Consider the following 18,391-nt stretch of genomic DNA (forward strand, 5'->3'; position numbering starts at 1 on the left):
CCACTGATCCTTTAGAGAGGCAAGGAAATGTGCTGTCTACTTAGGACATTGCATACAAATAATTCCTGAGTCCTCAGATTGAAGGAGCACATTGAATCTTGAGCCAACCAAATAAAAATAAAACCACATTTAGACATATTGGCTGAAACTGTAGAACATCAAAAGCAGTGAAAAAATATAAAAGCTACCAGGGGAAAAATGTAAACTACATGTCACAAAATGCAGAGTAATAAGAAGCTTCTTATCAGTAAAAAAGTGTCAAAATATAATAAAGTAATATATTCAAAGTGGTAAGTGAAAATAACTGCTTAAAATTTTAGTTTTAGTTAAGTGATCATTCAATAATGAGGGTGTAATAAAGACACTTTTAAACACAACAATGGTGAAAGAGTTTACTACTCACAGACTCCTCCTGGAAAAAATGCTGAAGATATATACTTAAGTAAAAAGGAAATTGTGGCAGATTGTATTTTCCAAAAATGACCATAACATCTGTCATTTTATGTGCTCTTCTCTACTATTCCCTAATCAAGAAATGGAGTTGAATTCCCTCTCCTTGGATCTGAGCTCTCTTCTGAAACCTGTAAAATGTGGTGAGAGTTATACCACATAGACTTTTTTTGTATTTTTAAAAATATATAATTCTTACATCATTTTTCATCTTTGCACAATGTATGCATTTTCATTATGGTTATATTCCCCATACAATTGCACCCCCCCCCCTTATTTTGACTCTAGTCCTTCCTCTCCCCGCCCCCCCCCACCTGCCATAGACTTTCAAGAGTAGATCAGAAGAGTTATTCAGCCTTCAGCTTGAGCATTTTTTCATGTGCCTCTTGATTATTTGTATGTCTTCTTTGATGAAATCTTGCCACTTGCATAACATGGATGGAACTGGAGGGATTATTCTAAATGAAGTGAGAATGAGAAAGACAAATACTAGATGATTTAAATATGATTTAACTCATATCTGTGGAACAAACCAACAGATCAAACCTAAACAAACCCTAGAAATCTAACTGTAGATTAGAGGCTACCAGATGGAGAGGGTGCGAACACAGTGTGGAGGGGCACACATTGGATTATGGTGGAGAACTCGGTGCCTTGGTAGTAGGTATAGTGTGTAACATATATCTGAAGAGGTGTGAACTTATACCTCTGATCATATACAGTATTATAAACCAATGTTACCTCAATAAAAAATAATACAATTTCAAAAACTTTAAAAATAATAAAAAGTAAATAAAAATGTAATACTAAGATGTTAGCCATAATAATATGCAAACTGATATAGAGTGGAAAAGAGGAGACAATAATGATAAAACTTTCCAGGATCCTTCTGTTTTTCAGAAGACTACTTAGAGATTGACTTTAAGCAGACATGTTATAGAATTGAAATAAATTATATAGCTTATGAAAAGTAGATGAAATAAAGAGAATTTTAAAAAAAAATCAGCAAAAAGCAGCACAGTAAAAGCTAGAAAGCAAAGGAGATCATGATACATGGAAAAAAAAAAAGTTGGCTAAGGTCACTGCTATTATAGCCGTAATCGGGAAATGTAAAGAAACTAATTTTAATTATTAAAAATGATAATTACATTTTTTTTTATAGAGGCATGTTTTTATTTGTTTGTTTGTTTTTTGTTTATACATGCACTGGGTACAGTCAGAAGTGCAGGAGGGTGAGAGAATTCACCAGAGCCAGAGCGGGGAGCAGAGCAGGCAGAAGGACCGAAGTACACTGCTGAGGGGAGCAGCGGGCGGCAGGAGAGGTCTGCGCGCCATGTGGGACCCTCCTCTGGTGGCCGGGAGCAGCCGGGGATCGAACCGGCGCTGCAGAGGCTGCGGGCAGCTTCACAACCTAGTGCTCAACCGCTGCGCCACTGGGGAGGCCCCGATAATTACATATTTTTAATGTAGCCAGATGGTGCTTTAATAAAAACATCCAAGGTGAAACAATCTAGAACAGTTAAAAATAATAGGACTGAAAATGTATTTCAGGAAGAAACAAGTAAAAGAGGTGTGACAAGTCAGACAAATGAAATTTCTAGGTATTTTTCCAGGAAAATCTTGCAGAAATGTTCTAGGAGATATGTTCAAGGTTGTTTATTGCAACATAGTTTGTAATAATGATAATTTTAAAAGAGCTGAAATATCAGTAGGGAAATGTGTAGATAAATTGTGAAATATTCATATGGGACACTAAACAGCAGCTAAAAGAAATAAGCTAGATTTTATCACAGTCTGGGTTTCTTTTCTAGCTTGTCTATGTTTTCTCAAAAGAGCACTTCTGTTCTTTTTTTAAAGTGATGACTTTTAATTTGCTTGATTGAACTAATCAGTCTGCAATGTACACAGATATACTGTACACTTTAAATATATGCAAATTTTTGTTGTCAAAAATGAAGGAAAATATCAAAAGAAAAAAATAAATGCAACTTGAAATATCAAAAAAAAAAAAAAGAAACAAGCTAGATCTCTGTGTATTTATATGACTACTTCTCAAAATCTTTGAGTGAAAGATCTGTTACAGAATAATATGTGTGACATTTCTAAACACAAAATAATGTATTTCTACTTCCTTCAAATTCTGAAATTATTTTATTGAATTTCACAGCAATAAGCTAAGCAGTGTTCCTGTGACTACGTGCATTTGAGTGTCTGAGGAACTATGCCCAGAAACATACTTCAGAAAGCAAACTGTCATTAGGAGCAATCACTGTATTCCAAACAGTGAATATATTTAGAATAGCAGAAAGTGGTCTTTCTATAATCAAGTATTGTGGAAAATTAAGTGTTTTGACACTGCTCACAGTGTGCTCTGTGTTATATAATAAACATATATGCAAAATTCCTTTTTGAGATGCTTACAAGATGAGACATAAAGAGGAACAGGTATATCCTGTTAAAAAAAAAATGAGAGCTATCTGAAGGAAGATATTTGTTAAGTGGTAAATTTCTATTGTTCTGTAAATAACTAGGCATTGAAATCACAAATGCCCTTAAATGTCAATTCCATAGATATTTATTTGAGAACCTTCTATGTACTGGGTATTCTATTTCACGTAGTCATAAACTCACAGATGAGTCAAGAGTTCAGAGGACTTCATAAACTATAGAAAGATAAAGGGCAATAGGGTAATAACTTGAAAGGAGAATTATTTTCTTTGGGGGAATTCAGATTGGCTGTACAGAGGCATTTGTAAATGTGCATTCTGTTTGGGTGATTGAAAGTGTCAGGACAGTTTCTTGACTTGCCATTGCTCTGTTTCGTGTTTGATCTTAAGGAAAATATTGTTGTACATTAATCATTTTGGAGTTTTTAATGGTGTTGCTAAGATAATAATTTTAAGTATTTAAAATATATATATATATATTGCATGGTACACTTATTTTAGAGACTCAGTGGTTAGCCACTGGAATCCATTGAATTTGATAAAGGGGTGAATTTTATAAGTTATGGCTTATGAGCTTATGAGAGAGAATGGAAAAATGTTTCGGTGAGATGGGGTGGCTTTGAGCACAGTAGTAGTAAAAAGTGCTGAAGTCAACAGATTGCTTAGAAATATGGTTACTATTTGCTGAGAAAGATCTTTCAAGGTGGCCACATGTACTCATTTGCAACCACAGTCAGTTCAGTTCTTCCCTGAATGTGGGACTGTGACCTTGATTGACATCAGTGAGAGTTATGTACTTGCAGAGAAAGGTGATTTAGGGCATCCACAAATCCAAAGCAAGTAGGAAATCAGTGTGGTAACCAATGAGTGTAATAGATATACACATTGCCCATTACTTAGGTTGGAAACCATGCAAAGATGACAGTGATCTGACTTTTCTGAGGCAGGCCTTAAAGTTTTCCTTTTTCCCCTAAAGCTATTACAATAAGAAGTGATTCTAATACACATAACTGTAAGAAGATAAAGAAAAGTAAAATGGAAATATGGAAGAGAGTCTTAGGAGGTAAAATTTGACAATATGAAGGAAATGACTGTGAGAACTGGAGGATGAGAATTCCAAGGAAAATCATTAGAAATGAGTGAGCTTATACAAGTTGCTTTACCTCTCTGGGCCAAATTGTTTTCATTTGTAAAACTAAAGTTAGATTAAGTCATCCCTAAAGAATTTTTTAGCTCCAAAATTCAATAAAGCAGACCAGTTTGAATGGGCAACAAAAGCAAATGTACTTTTTGGTTTTTGTTTTTTTCCAGTTTTACTGAGAGATAATTGACATATAATAGTGTGTTAGTTTAGGGTGTAAAACATAGTGCTGTGGTACAGGTAGTAGTGTATGTATATGTTTGTTTTTAAAGCTGGCAATCCTATTTGTTTGAAACATTGGAAACAGGATGGGAAATTGAATGGGAAAAATGTGGCAAGGAGAAAATATCAAATTAAACAAGACTCCAATTTAGTGTGAAGAGGCGGTGTTGGGGTGCTTCTTTCTCATTTGATGTTTGAGTGGAGAGAGCTTAATTATTGTAACATCCCCAGTCCCTTTACTTCTACCCAAAGGGAGGTAGAATGACTTGGTAACTTTGGGAAGAAACTTACTGTGTTCTATTGATCTCAGTTTTCCCTTTTGCTTTTGGACAGTGATCCTGACACAGAAAACTGTTCTCTTTTCTTCCTTAAGCCTTAAGTCTTACATGAGGAAGGTACTTTCTCTTCTGCAGCTTTTACCTGATTCAGCACTGCCTGTGATAGTATATCTAATTTTGGAATTTGTTTTTCAGGTACGATTGTCTCCTACACTAAGCCTTATTCTACAGTTTAGCCCCCATCAGTAATAGTGGTGATGTTTCAGTCTCCCTCTGATTTATCCTCATCTTATTTTCAGAATTTGGATGGATGAGTGCTATTTCTTTGACTCTTTTAGACCTCAAACCCTGCATTCCAGGGTAAAGGAATTAGCTTTGGCTCAGAAGAGTTATTGTTTTCTCTGAGTCAAGAGAAGGCAATAGTTGAAAGAACTCAATGTTTGAGGTATGATAGAGTTTCAGAGATTCAAAATCATTTCAGTTAAGTAGAAAGACAAATAATATACTGAGAATAAGTCAGCAGGCATGGAATTGAAAAGTTAAAAGAAGAAAAGAATTAAAATTACCTCTATGAGTATTGGACTCAAGAATCCACTGAAGAGGACCAGTGGATTGTCTGTTAGGAAGACAAAGTGACATTAATAGATTTGGAAGGGTAGGGGTCTAAGGTAGACTTTTCACAAGTAAGTGAAAGTGTCTTTCAAGGTTGGGCAATGAATGGTTACTTCTATATAGTTACAAATGCTGTACTACTTTTCAAATATGATAGTTTAGAGAGTCACTAAATTTACCCTATTCCAGTTGATTTAGATTTTCCTCTTGTCTGTATATGGTCAGGGTTTTTTTAATGAAACAAGTGGTCTTTTTTTTTTTTTTTTTTTTTCATTTTAAATAGCACAGTCAGTGAAGCACTGCATGTTAGTAGCCCCAGACATCGGCAGGATGAAGTTTTAACATCCGTTGCGTCTTATTACATAGATAAAGCCAATGATTTTATTGAAGGTTATTATTACGTGACAAGCTCAATTGCTCACACACAGAAAAGAAAATACCCAGACTTATTCCCTTTGCTCATTGACATTTCTAGGACCAAAGGGAGTACTAGCTCATCCATAAAGTAATCTCATTCTTCTTTGCATTCCTGATTTCTCTTAATTCCTATTACATTTAAAGTCAAAGTATATATTGTCACATACAGTTTGATGGGGGGAAAGGGAAGGGAAAAGGAATGATTTCAGGATGCATTTGCATTTGTACTGGAACTGGGTGTGGAGAAAATAGAATTTGCAGGTGGATTTGGAAAGTAGTGCTCTTGTACTCTAATTATGGAACTTGGCTTAATGCAAAAGTCATGGTGGAATAGTCCTAGTCACCTTTGGGAAGCAGGATGGTGAGCAGGCCTTTCAGATAGAAGTCAAGGATGCAAAGGGAGTGCTGTCTTTAAGATTGGAAACAAAACCAAAGCAGAAATAAATGAAATTGATACTAAAAAAACAATCCAAAAGATCAATGAAACCAAGAGCTGGTTCTTTGAAAAAATAAATAAAATAGACAAACCCCTAGCCAGGCTCACAAAGGAAAAAAGGGAGAAAGCACAAATAAACAGGATCATAAATGAAAGAGGAGAAATCACAATGGACACAGCAGAAATCAAAAGAATAATCAGTAACTACTATGAACAGTTATATGGAAACAAGTAAAGAAGAAATAGAACACCTAAACAGACCAATTACAAGCAGCGAAATTGAAATGGTAATCAAAAACCTCCCCAAAAACAAAAGCCTAAGACCTGATGGATTTACAAATGAATTCTACCAAACATTCAGAGACGAATTAGTGCCTATCCTTCACAAACTCTTCCAAAAAATTGAGAAGGAAGGGACAATACCAAACACGTTCTATGAAGCCAACATTACACTAATACCAAAACCGAACAAGGACAACACAAAAAAGGAAAACTACAGGCCAATCTCCCTAATGAACACTGATGCAAAAATCCTCAATAAAATTTTAGCTATCAGAATCCAACAATGTATCCATAAGATAATTCACCACGACCAAGTTGGATTCATTCCAGGGACACAAGGATGGTTTAACATCCGAAAATCAATCAACGTTATCCAACACATCAACAAAAAGAAATATAAAAACCATATGATAATATCAATAGATGCTGAGAAAGCTTTCGACAAAGTGCAACATGCATTCATGATAAAAGCCCTTGAAATTCTTGGGATACAAGGAACATACCTCAACATCATAAAGGCCATCTATGACAAGCCAACAGCCAGTATCATTCTCAATGGTGAAAAGCTGAAAGCAATTCCATTAAGATCTGGAGCAAGACAAGGATGTCCACTCTCACCACTGCTTTTCAATATAATACTGGAAGTCCTAGCCAGAGCAATAAGACAAGAGAAAGACATCCAAGGAATCCAAATAGGAAAAGAAGAAGTCAAACTATCACTATTTGCAGATGATATGATAATATACATAGAGAACCCCAAAAACTCCACAGAAAAACTAATTCAACTCATCAATCAATTCAGTAAAGTGGCAGGATACAAAATCAACACGCAAAAGTCAGTAGCCTTCCTATACACAAACAATAAATCTGAAGAAGAAGAAATAAAAAAAACCATCCCTTTTATTATTGAAACAAAAAAAAATCATATATTTGGGAATAAATCTAACAAAAGAGGTAAAGGACCTATACAAAGAAAACTATAAAACACTGTTAAAAGAAATAGAAGAAGACACAAAGAAATGGAAAGACATCCCCTGCTCATGGATTGGAAGAATAAACATTATTAAAATGGCCATCCTACCAAAAGCAATATACAGATTCAATGCTATTCCAATCAAAATTTCAATGACATTCTTCAAAGAAATAGAACAATTATTGATGAAATTCATATAAAATCACCAAAAACCCCGAATAGCCAAAGCTCTCCTGAGAAAAAAGAAGGGAATGGAGGCATCACATTCCCAGATTTCAAACTGTACTACAAAGCCATAATCATCAAAACTGCATGGTATTGGAACAAGAACAGACATACAGACCAATGGAATCGAATAGAAAATCCAGAAATAAACCCACAGATTTATGGTCAACTAATCTTTGACAAAGGAGCAAAGACTATGCATTGGAGCAAAGAAAGTTTGTTCAATAAATGGTGCTGGGAAAACTGGATCGCTACATGCGAAAGAATGAAGCTTGACCACTACCTCAGACCATACACAAAAATCAACTCAAAATGGATTAAAGAACTAGACATAAGACCTGAAACCATAAAATACATAGAAGGAAATATAGGCGAAACACTACGGGATTTGCAAATCAAAGACATCTTTACAGACACATCACCCAAAGCAGTGATAGTGAAGGCAAAGATAAACAGCTGGGACTACATCAAATTAAAGAGCTTCTGCACAGCAAAAGAGACAATAACAAAAACAAAGAGAAACCCCACCAACTGGGAGAACATTTTTGCACTCAACACTAATGATAAAGGACTGATCACAAAAATCTGCAAAGAGCTGATGAGACTCAGCAACAACAAAGAAAATAATCCAGTCAAAAAATGGGCAGAAGAGCTAAAAAGAAACTTCTCTGAAGAGGAAATGCAAATGGCCAACAGACATATGAAAAAATGTTCAACATCACTTGTAATCAGGGAAATGCAAATCAAAACTACCATGAGATACCATCTCACACCAGTGAGAATGGCACATATTAAAAAAACTAGCAACAACAAATGTTGGCGAGGTTGTGGAGAAAAAGGAACTCTTCTGCACTGTTGGTGGGAGTGCAAACTGGTCCAACCACTGTGGAGAGCTGTGTGGAGATTTCTGGACCTACTAAACATAGAGCTTCCATATGATCCAGCAATTCCACTCCTAGGTATTTACCCAAAGGACACAGAAACATCAATTCCAAAGAACACCTGCACCCCTATGTTTATAGCAGCACTATTTACAATAGCTAAGCTTTGGAAACAGCCCAAATGCCCAAAAATAGATGACTGGATCAAGAAGATGTGGTACATATACACCATGGAATATTACTCAGCATTCAAAAAAGATAAACACATTCAATTTGCAGCAACATGGATGGCGAGGGAAGGGATCATGCTCAGTGAAATAAGCCAAAAAGAAACAGAAAAATACCGGATGGTCTCACTCATAGCAGGAATCTAGAAAACTTAAATAAGGGACCAGGAAAATGAATAACTATAAGAAAGTGAAAATCAAAATCAACAAAAAACTATGAACCAGAGACACTTTTTGGGTGGTGGGGGGCGGGGAGGGGAGGGATTGGGGTCAGAATGGGGCGTTTGCAATTGTATGGGGGAATATAAAAATAAAATTTATTATTTAAAAAAAAAAAAGATTGGAAACAGCAGCATGAATCTAGAATATACTAGGTCAGAAAACCAGGCCAATTTTTTTTTGTGGGGGGGTGAGGTGAGATTTTTATAAGGAACTAGACTAAGGAGAAATAGAAAATGAAAATTCCTTAGGTTTGATTATAAGTGTGAGTCTAAAAGAAAGGGGAATGAGTCTAGTAGGCAGATAAAATCAGAAAGGGAGTGAGGAGGAGTTAAATACAGTAAAATAGGAGTGCTCAATTTTACTTGTAAAGTCAAACAAAAGTAATGTTTGTTAGAAATACAATTTTTTTTTCCCCTGACATTTCTTTTTCATTTTTGGTAAGGTGATGATGATAATGATCATGATGATGATGATGATAATAATAATAATAGTGCAATTGCATATGCTGAAAGAAATTAGGTACAGAACAGGGTCTGAAATGATTTTTAATAATTTTTCTTTTAGCTGGATTGTTATTATAAAATAAGAATACATTTTGACTTTGAACTTTTATGAAGAACTTGTGCATTTTATTATAACATCTGTTTCTACACTTAATTTCTCTCCTTCCTTTTATAGGTATTTGCATACTTTTTTTTTTCAAATGAGAAGACCTTTTTGTTTGCCACAAGAAAGCTATTATCCAGAATGTTAATGGATTTTCAGCTATTAAGATGTAATGATATACCTTGAGTATTTAACTATAGATTTGAAAAATCTCTGTGAAAAATCTCAAAGGAATACTTAGAATGCACTCCTGGTAAATTGGCTCATTTTCCTGTAATTTACTGGAAGTGCTGATATGAGAGCTGTCCTAATGTGAAAAGTACATTAATCCCTGGAGTTACATTGTATGTATTAAATTATTACTCTCAAAGAATAAAATGTATGAGGCCATTTAGCCTTCATTCACATTTGTTACTGAGAATCACTGTAGAAAAACAGTCACTTATCTTTTTTGATGCACAAAATTAGAATTGATGCATTTAATATCTTTTAAGACAAGAGGCACAGTGATGCTCACTTACACTTTTGCATAACAATTGCTCTTTCCCAAAACAAGGGCTGGTCTAGTTTGAGAACAATTCTTTTGACTTTTTGGAGGCCCATTTCATTCCACTGGTAATTGAAATATTTTTAGAAACCCATAATGGAGCTTTCTTTGACGTAGTCAAAAAGATTAGTCTGCCTTGTAACCATGAACTTCTACCACCTTGGGGGAGTATTTAAGGAGGTAGTCAACTTGCAAGAGAAGTGGGTGCAGGAACATTTAGGATATTATCTGGAATTTTGTCTAATTGTGTTTTTCTTTGCCAGAGGACTGAAGTTGTGGAACCATAATATGTGACATCAGGTGTGTTTTGGTCAGTAGCCATTAATGATTCTGGAAATTAAAGCAGATACAACACCTCATCTGAGCTCTTAAAAAGCAAGCTACACCATGGACATAAAGCTGAACTCTTCCCAAGATGACCTACCTCTCATGGCCAATACCAGCCACATACTTGTGAAGCATTATGTGCTGGATTTCGATGTGGATTTAGAAAGCCAAATCATCGAGGGCACCATAGTGCTTTTCTTTGAGTCTGAAAACATATTCAACAAACCAAGTAGTTCCACTGAGGAAATCTGCCAGTCAAATGAAGCCTGCAAATTTAGGATGACTGAACCCTGCCATATTCCTGTGACAAATACTAGGACTTTCTCATCTAAAATGGGATATAATGATTTTACCATCTGTGGCAAAGGTGAAAGAGATACTTCTGATAATGATGGTAACCATGACAACCAGGAACAGGCTTCTGGGATTTCTGGCTCAAAGTACTGCTGTGACACAGGGAATCATGGAAGTGAGGATTTTTTGCTAGTGTTGGACTGCTGTGATTTATCTGTGTTAAAGGTTGAGGAGGTGGATGTTGCTGCTGTGCCAGGTATTGAAAAATTTACAAGATTTTCCAAGCTCACGGCTGTTTCTGAGAAGCTTAGGAATCAGATTGTACATGAACTTGTGACTCTGCCTGCAGATCATTGGAGGGAGCAGTTAGACTATTACGCTCGCTGTAGTCAGGCTTCTGGCTGTGGGGAACTCCTGTTTGACACTGACACTTGGAGTTTACAGATCAGGAAGACAGGAGCTCAGACAGCTACTGACTTTCCTCATGCCATAAGGATATGGTACAGAACTAAACCCCAGGGGCGATCAGTTACATGGACCTCAGACCAGAGTGGCAGGTAGGTTATCTGGGCACTCTGCATCCCCCTGCTCATTAATTTTACACACTGGGAGATGAGCCTTTGTGGGACTCTCTTAGACAAGGAACCAACTCTACAAAGATTCTCCTTTTTATTTGGTGGCATTATCCATATGGACCCATAGTGAGGCAGATAAATTCTCAGGAATGCTGAACCCTTAACAGGATTACTACCCTTAAATCAGGATGAAAAGATTATTTTAATAAGCTCCTATATTTCTGTGTTAGGAGATGGAAAGGTAAGCCTAATGATTAAATTCAGAGCCTAGCTCTCTGCTGAGATATCTGCTGGTGACTTCCAGTGCTGTAGATAGGAGCCATATGTATCTCTGAGTGAAGACTTTCTCAAAGTTGCTTCATATTGTTATTTCCCTGAAGGGAGTAGACTACCTGCCAAGTTGGCTTGGTGTAAAGCCTGGCAAAGTGCTTCCAAATATAGCCAGCTCTGCTTTGTAAAATTCTTACTCTACCTGTCTCCTGGCAGAGTTGCTTCCTTGGACTTTGTTAGCTGTTATTTAACGTGGACCCCCTACCTTCCTCCATTCAGTGCGCACACACACACATTGAACACTAGAAAGATTAGTTTCTGGTGAGTATGATGATCAGTCTTGCTGAGATTGCACACTTGCATCTTTGGTTGTGATTCTCAGTGTTTGATATTAGGGAGACTCGTGATTTTAAGTGTGGGGAGAAGGAATTGAGGAGACATGGATTTCCAGGGCATGTAGTTCGGCAGTCATTTGTTCTTGCCCTTTCTCCAACAGTTGTTTGGGGTTTTAGAATTGAGGATTTTTAAATCAAATTTTATTGATTCCTTATTATTTTACCTATTTGTTTGTGTTAATGTACTGTAAATCAATACAGTCATTATTACAGAGCATAGTTGGAAGAACGTACATCTCTGTGAGCTTGTTTTGAGAGCCTTCATTTATAATATTGTAGTCCCTTAATGGAGGCAGTGGTCTCAGTACATTACTTACACTCTGCCCTAACCCACCCCCCAAAAGCCTTTTCGAATTTTTTTTAAAGTACCACTTTGACTTTGAGCTCTAATTATGCCATTCCTCTCCTCTAATCTTCACTCCTGCTCCAGTCTCCTGCACTGCTCAGAATGAGTTCACTTCCTGTCTTATTTCTGCTAGGTTCTGTGCAGCCCTTAGGAAATTGCAGACTTAGTGCAAACTTACATCAGTCAAAAGCATTGTGACTTTTTTTTAAAGATTGATGTATGGGACATTTTTGGGAGACTGTGAAAGAGCAGGTGTTCTTATTTTATCTGAAAATTTTTGCAATTAGTAAGGATGAGGTTTTCAATAAGATCTAACATACTATCTCTGACTATTTAACTAGAACATTGTAGTTTTTATACTCCCAGATATTTCATTTACTTTTTTTTTTATTTTTCTCCTCCTCCCCCAGATATTTCACTTTTTAATTAATGATGGGGTAAAAGAAACTAGATGCATTAATAGCCTTCACACTTGACTGTTTTCTGTGCTCGCTATGAAGAAAGAGATTTGTGAATTACATTACATGTCAAGTATGAGTAGGAATGAGTTATGTGTAATTGCTTGTTTCCTTAAAGAAACTAAAGAGACACTTAGGCACATCTTGTTTCTGCAAAGGTTGACTTGGTGAATTTACTCTTGATATCTCCTTTCTGACCATTCAATAAAATGCATGATCACAGCGGAATTTAAACTGTACCCTTTGCATTGGTGAAGGAAACTCTATGGGGACTACACCTGAGGGGGTGTAAAAATATTGATGAAAATATTGTTTAAAAATGAACAATGATGTAAAAAATTAATACAAAAAAATAAAAAGGTGACCACAGAGAAAAAAAAAGCAAAAAAATAAATAAACTGTACCCTTGGTATATGTGCTGCCAAAATAAGCACATTAAACTATACCCTTGGAAGTTTGTGATTATATGCTAGTAAATAAATGGCATATAATGCAGTCTTAAGAGAATAATAAATTTTATTTTTTTTAATTCTCAAAAGATGTTTTTTTTTTGCCATTTCATATACAATTTTATTTTTTTAATTTTTTAAATAAATTTTATTTTTATATTCCCCATACAGTTGCAGCCCCCTTATTTTGACCCCAATCCCTCCCCTCCCCGCCCCCCACCCCCCATAGAGTGTCTCTGGTTCATAGTTTTTTGTTGATTTTGATTTTCACTTTCTTATAGTTATTCATTTTCCTGGTCCCTTATTTAACTTTTCTAGATTCCTGCTATGAGTGAGACCATCGGTATTTTTCTTTTTCTTTCTGGCTTATTTCGCTGAGCATGATCCCTTTCAGCGCCATCCAGGTTGCTGCAAATTACATGTGTTTATCTTTTTTGAATGCTGAGTAATATTCCATGGTGTATATGTACCACATCTTCTTGATCCAGTCATCTATTTTTGGGCATTTGAGTTGTTTCCAAAGCTTAGCTATTGTAAACAGTGCTGCTATAAACATAGGGGTGCAGGTGCTTTTTGGAACTGATGTTTCTGTGTCCTTTGGGTAAATACCTAGGAGTGGAATTGCTGGATCATATGGAAGCTCTATGTTTAGTAGGTCCAGAAATCTCCACACAGCTCTCCACAGTGGTTGGACCAGTTTGCACTCCCACCAACAGTGCAGGAGAGTTCCTTTCTCTCCACACCCTCCCCAACATTTGTTGTTGCTAGTTTTTTTAATATGTGCCATTCTCACTGGTGTAAGATGGTATCTCATGGTAGTTTTGATTTGCATTTCCCTGACTACAAGTGATGTTGAACATTTTTTCATATGTCTGTTGGCCATTTGCATTTCCTCTTCAGAGAAGTTTCTTTTTAGCTCTTCTGCCCATTTTTTGACTGGATTATTTTCTTTGTTTTTGTTGAGTCTCATCAACTCTGCAGATTTTTGTGATCAGTCCTTTATCATTAGTGTTGTGTGCAAAAATGTTCTGCCAGTAGGTGGGGTTTCTCTTTTTTTTGTTATTGTCTCTTTTGCTGTGCAGAAGCTCTTTAATTTGATGTAGTCCCAGCTGTTTATCTTTGCCTTCACTATCACTGCTTTGGGTGATGTGTCTGTAAAGATGTCTTTGATGTGCATATCACGTAGTGTTTCGCCTATATTTCCTTCTATGTATTTTATGGTTTCAGGTCTTATGTCTAGTTCTTTAATCCATTTTGAGTTGATTTTTGTGTATGGTCTGAGGTAGTGGTCAAGCTTCATTCTTTTGCATGTAGCGATCCAGTTTTCCCAGCACCATTTATTGAACAAACTTTCTTTGCTCCAATGCATAGTCTTTGCTCCTTTGTCGAAGATTAGTTGACCATAAATCTGTGGGTTTATTTCTGGATTTTCTATTCTATTCCATTGGTCTGTGTGTCTGTTCTTGTTCCAATACCATGCAGTTTTGATGATTATGGCTTTGTAGTACAGTTTGAAATCTGGGAGTGTGATGCCTCCATTCCCTTCTTTTTTTCTCAGGAGAGCTTTGGCTATTCGGGGTTTTTGGTGATTTTATATGAATTTCATCAATAATTGTTCTATTTCTTTGAAGAATGTCATTGAAATTTTGATTGGAATAGCATTGAATCTGTATATTGCTTTTGGTAGGATGGCCATTTTAATAATGTTTATTCTTCCAATCCATGAGCAGGGGATGTCTTTCCATTTCTTTGTGTCTTCTTCTATTTCTTTTAACAGTGTTTTATAGTTTTCTTTGTATAGGTCCTTTACCCCTTTTCTTAGATTTATTCCCAAGTATTTGATTTTTTTTTTGGTTCAATATTAAAAGGGATTTTTTTTTTGGTTTCTTCTTCAGATTTATTGTTTGTGTATAGGAAGGCATGTTGATTTTGTATCCTGCCACTTTACTGAACTGATTGATGAGTTGAATTAGTTTTTCTGTGGAGTTTTTGGGGTTCTCTATGTATATTATCATATCATCTGCAAATAGTGATAGTTTGACTTCTTCTTTTCCTATTTGGATTCCTTGGATGTCTTTCTCTTGTCTTATTGCTCTGGCTAGGACTTCCAGTATTATATTGAAAAGCAGTGGTGAGAGTGGACATCCTTGTCTTGTTCCAGATCTTAGTGGAAATGCTTTTAGCTTTTCATCATTGAGAATGAAACTGGCTGTTGGCTTGTCATAGATGGCCTTTATGATGTTGAGGTACGTTCCTTGTATCCCAAGAATTTCAAGGGCTTTTATCATGAATGGGTGTTGCACTTTATTGAAAGCTTTCTGAGCATCTGTTGATATTATCATATGGCTTTTATATTTCTTCAAAAGATATTTTATCTTTTTTTTGTGGGAAATTTTAGTACAGTTAAAATAATCTTACATGAATGACCTATAGATCTCTCTAAACTCTCCCACAGTAAATCTAGGTATACACTGGTAGTTGTTTGAATTTTTTTTTAAAGATTTATTTATTTATGCATACAAGAGCTGGGGCACAGGACAGAGATATGGGGGGTGAGTGGATCCACCAGAGACAGTGGCGAACAGAACAGGCAGATTGATTGAAATACACTGCTGAGGGGAGCAGCCAGAGAGACAGGAGAGGTCTGCCTCGCCATGTGGGTTGCTCCCTGGCCAGCCAGGGATTGAACTCGTGCTGTAGAGGCTGTGGATTGCTTCATAGGCAGTACTTAACCCCTTTCGCCACCTGGGAGGCCCTGTTTGAATTTTTAATGACTTTTAAGTGCCTAAAGATCCCAGTTTGATAGATGGAAATAACTCCTTAGTGGTAAGAGCGAATAGTAATCACCAGGTTTACAGAGGCTTTATGAATATAACAGTGTGAAAATATAAAATTTCACATTTGTGTGAAAAATATAATTGGATAAAGTTTATTTCCGGGCCTCCCCTGGTAGTGCAGGTGGTTGAGCACAGCACTGTGAAACTGTCCTCAGCCTCAACAGCGCTGGTTCGATCCCAGCTGGCCAGCGAGATACCCACATGGCGTGGCAGAACTCTGTTGTCTCGACCGCTGCTCCTCTCAACAGTGTATCTTGGTCAGTCTGCCTGTTCTGTTCCCCATTCTGTCTCTGGTGAATCCTCTCACCCTCCCACACAAGTGGCCTGTACCCCTGTTCTTGTATGCATAAATAAATAAATCTTAAAAAATAAAAAGCTTATTTCCTCTAAGGCATAGGCTCTACATTTATTAAAACTAAAATAATTGTTACATTTTATCCTTGAATTGCAAAATACTGTCAGCATACCTACCCAGTATTCTTAGTCCTGGAGGAGAAACTTTTGATTCCTATTTTATAAGCAGAAAAATTAAAGTTACCAGATGTGCTTAGGAACCTCCATGTCTCAATTGTGAAAGAAAACTATTCTTGATCTTTACCACATCCTTTAATGTATGCAAAGGTATACTGAAAAATAAATAAATTACATTAGCTTTCAATGGAATTCTATTTTCAAGCATATATTAGACAGAAATATAACAATATCTCTATAAATTGTTACCTTTTCCTTTGCATTACATCCTTGGCTTTTCCCCTCCCCACCCTCACCATACTCCCTTTCAAGAGTATAATTTAATTTATTTTGTTTAATAATATATAAATAAATAATCATTTGGAAGGTGCCATCATAGAATGCAAAATATGATAAAATAGTCTAGCTATATGAAAAGTGCATGAAACAACCTCGCTGAAGAGGAATCGGGGAAAAAGTGGTAATCTAACTTTGGAAATGAATAATCTGTAAGACTAAAGGTAAAGAACTATATACATAATTAATTTTCTGTAATTGATAAAGTTGTTTCCTATGAGGGTATAGGTTAACAATTCTGGTGCTGTTATATGCATGCTAAAATTGAGCAATTATGTAAATGGATGGTGGATAGTGGGAGCCAGGTTTCTCACTATTGAAATGGGAGTTGACAGATAAGCAAGTAGAAAAGAGTGATCCATGTGGAAATGAATTAGTAGTTGAAGACATCTATGAACCCGTTTAGCTTAATTTATTTTTTTAGGAAATTTTTCCATAAAATATTCCATAATTAATGTTTTATTTTTTAAATTTCCTTTTCATTTACATAACTATATATTTTGAGGAGTACAACTTCATACTTCCATGTTTATATATGCTTTACTCATCCTCCACCAATCTGATCACATTTCTTCTCCTACCCTCTTATATCCCCTCTGGTATTTTGGTAATGCCAGCTTGTTTTCTCTAGCTGTTTATAAACAGCAGAATATATTCTGCAAATGAATGGAGCCATCCAATAACTGTCTTTCACTTTCTTATTTCACTTAGAACAATCATCTCAAGATCCATCCATTTTGTCCCAAAAGGCACTATTTCATCTTCTTAAATAGCTGAGTAGTATTCCAGTAAGTATATAGTCTGTAATTTCTTTATTCAGTTTCCTGTCAGGGGCATTTAGCATGGTTCCATGACTTGATTAGTGTGAATAATACTATCATGAATATAGGAGTACATAAAAATTTTCATATTAGTGTTTACAAGTTCTTTGAGTAAATACTTAGAAGTAGTATTGCTAGATTATAGTGTTTCCATTTTTATATTTTTGTGGAATCTCCATTCTATTTTCCATTGACAGTCCCAACTGCAATGGATGAGTGCTCCTTTTTCTTCACATCCTTGCCAGCACTTATTGTTTCCAATTGTTTGATATAGGCCACTCTCACAGAGGTAAGGTGAAAACCTCATTGTGGTTTTGATATAAATTTCCCTTATAATAAATGATGTGGAGCTTTTTTTTTGTTTTCATGTACCTGCAGACAATGTGTATGTTTTCTTTAGGCAGGAGTCCATTTAGGTCTTTTCTAATTATTTTTGATTGTGTCATTTGGATTTTTTGGTTACTGAGTTATTTTAGTTCTTTATGTAGCTTGGAAATTAACCCCTGTTGGACGTGTGATGTGCAAGTATCTTCTCCCAGTCCAGAGGTTGCCTTTTTTGTTTTTGTAGTCATTTCTTTTATGGTATAAAAGTGTTTTTATTTGATATAGTCTCATTTGTTTGTTTTATTTTAGTTTCCTTTGCCACTAGAATTGTATCCCTAAATATATTTCCCTGGTTGACATCTTAGGATTATATCTGCTATGTTTGCTTATATGTATTTTCATGGTTTCAGATCTTACAGCCAAGTCTTTACTCCATTTTGAATTAACTTTTGTATATGGAGTTATATATGTATTTATATATAACTATAACATATATATGTGTATGTGTATATATATATATAT

The 18,391-nt window shown here is 35.8% G+C and overlaps 1 protein-coding gene across 8 annotated transcripts in view; it reads left to right on the plus strand.

Annotated features, from left to right (window-relative positions):
* Positions 1-18,391, plus strand: part of AOPEP (aminopeptidase O (putative)) — a 405,018-nt gene that overhangs the window by 25,575 nt on the left and 361,052 nt on the right. For all 8 annotated transcript variants that reach the window (XM_054689497.1, XM_054689495.1, XM_054689499.1 and 5 more), the window contains exon 2: positions 10,230-11,144. In XM_054689497.1, coding sequence (XP_054545472.1) covers positions 10,354-11,144 — 791 coding nt within the window. In that variant the 5' untranslated portion in view covers positions 10,230-10,353. The remainder of the gene's footprint in view (positions 1-10,229; positions 11,145-18,391) is intronic.

This window comes from Talpa occidentalis, unplaced genomic scaffold (assembly GCF_014898055.3).
Source record: "Talpa occidentalis isolate TD23 unplaced genomic scaffold, MPIMG_talOcc4v2.1 talOcc4.7, whole genome shotgun sequence".
Taxonomy (NCBI): domain Eukaryota; kingdom Metazoa; phylum Chordata; class Mammalia; order Eulipotyphla; family Talpidae; genus Talpa; species Talpa occidentalis.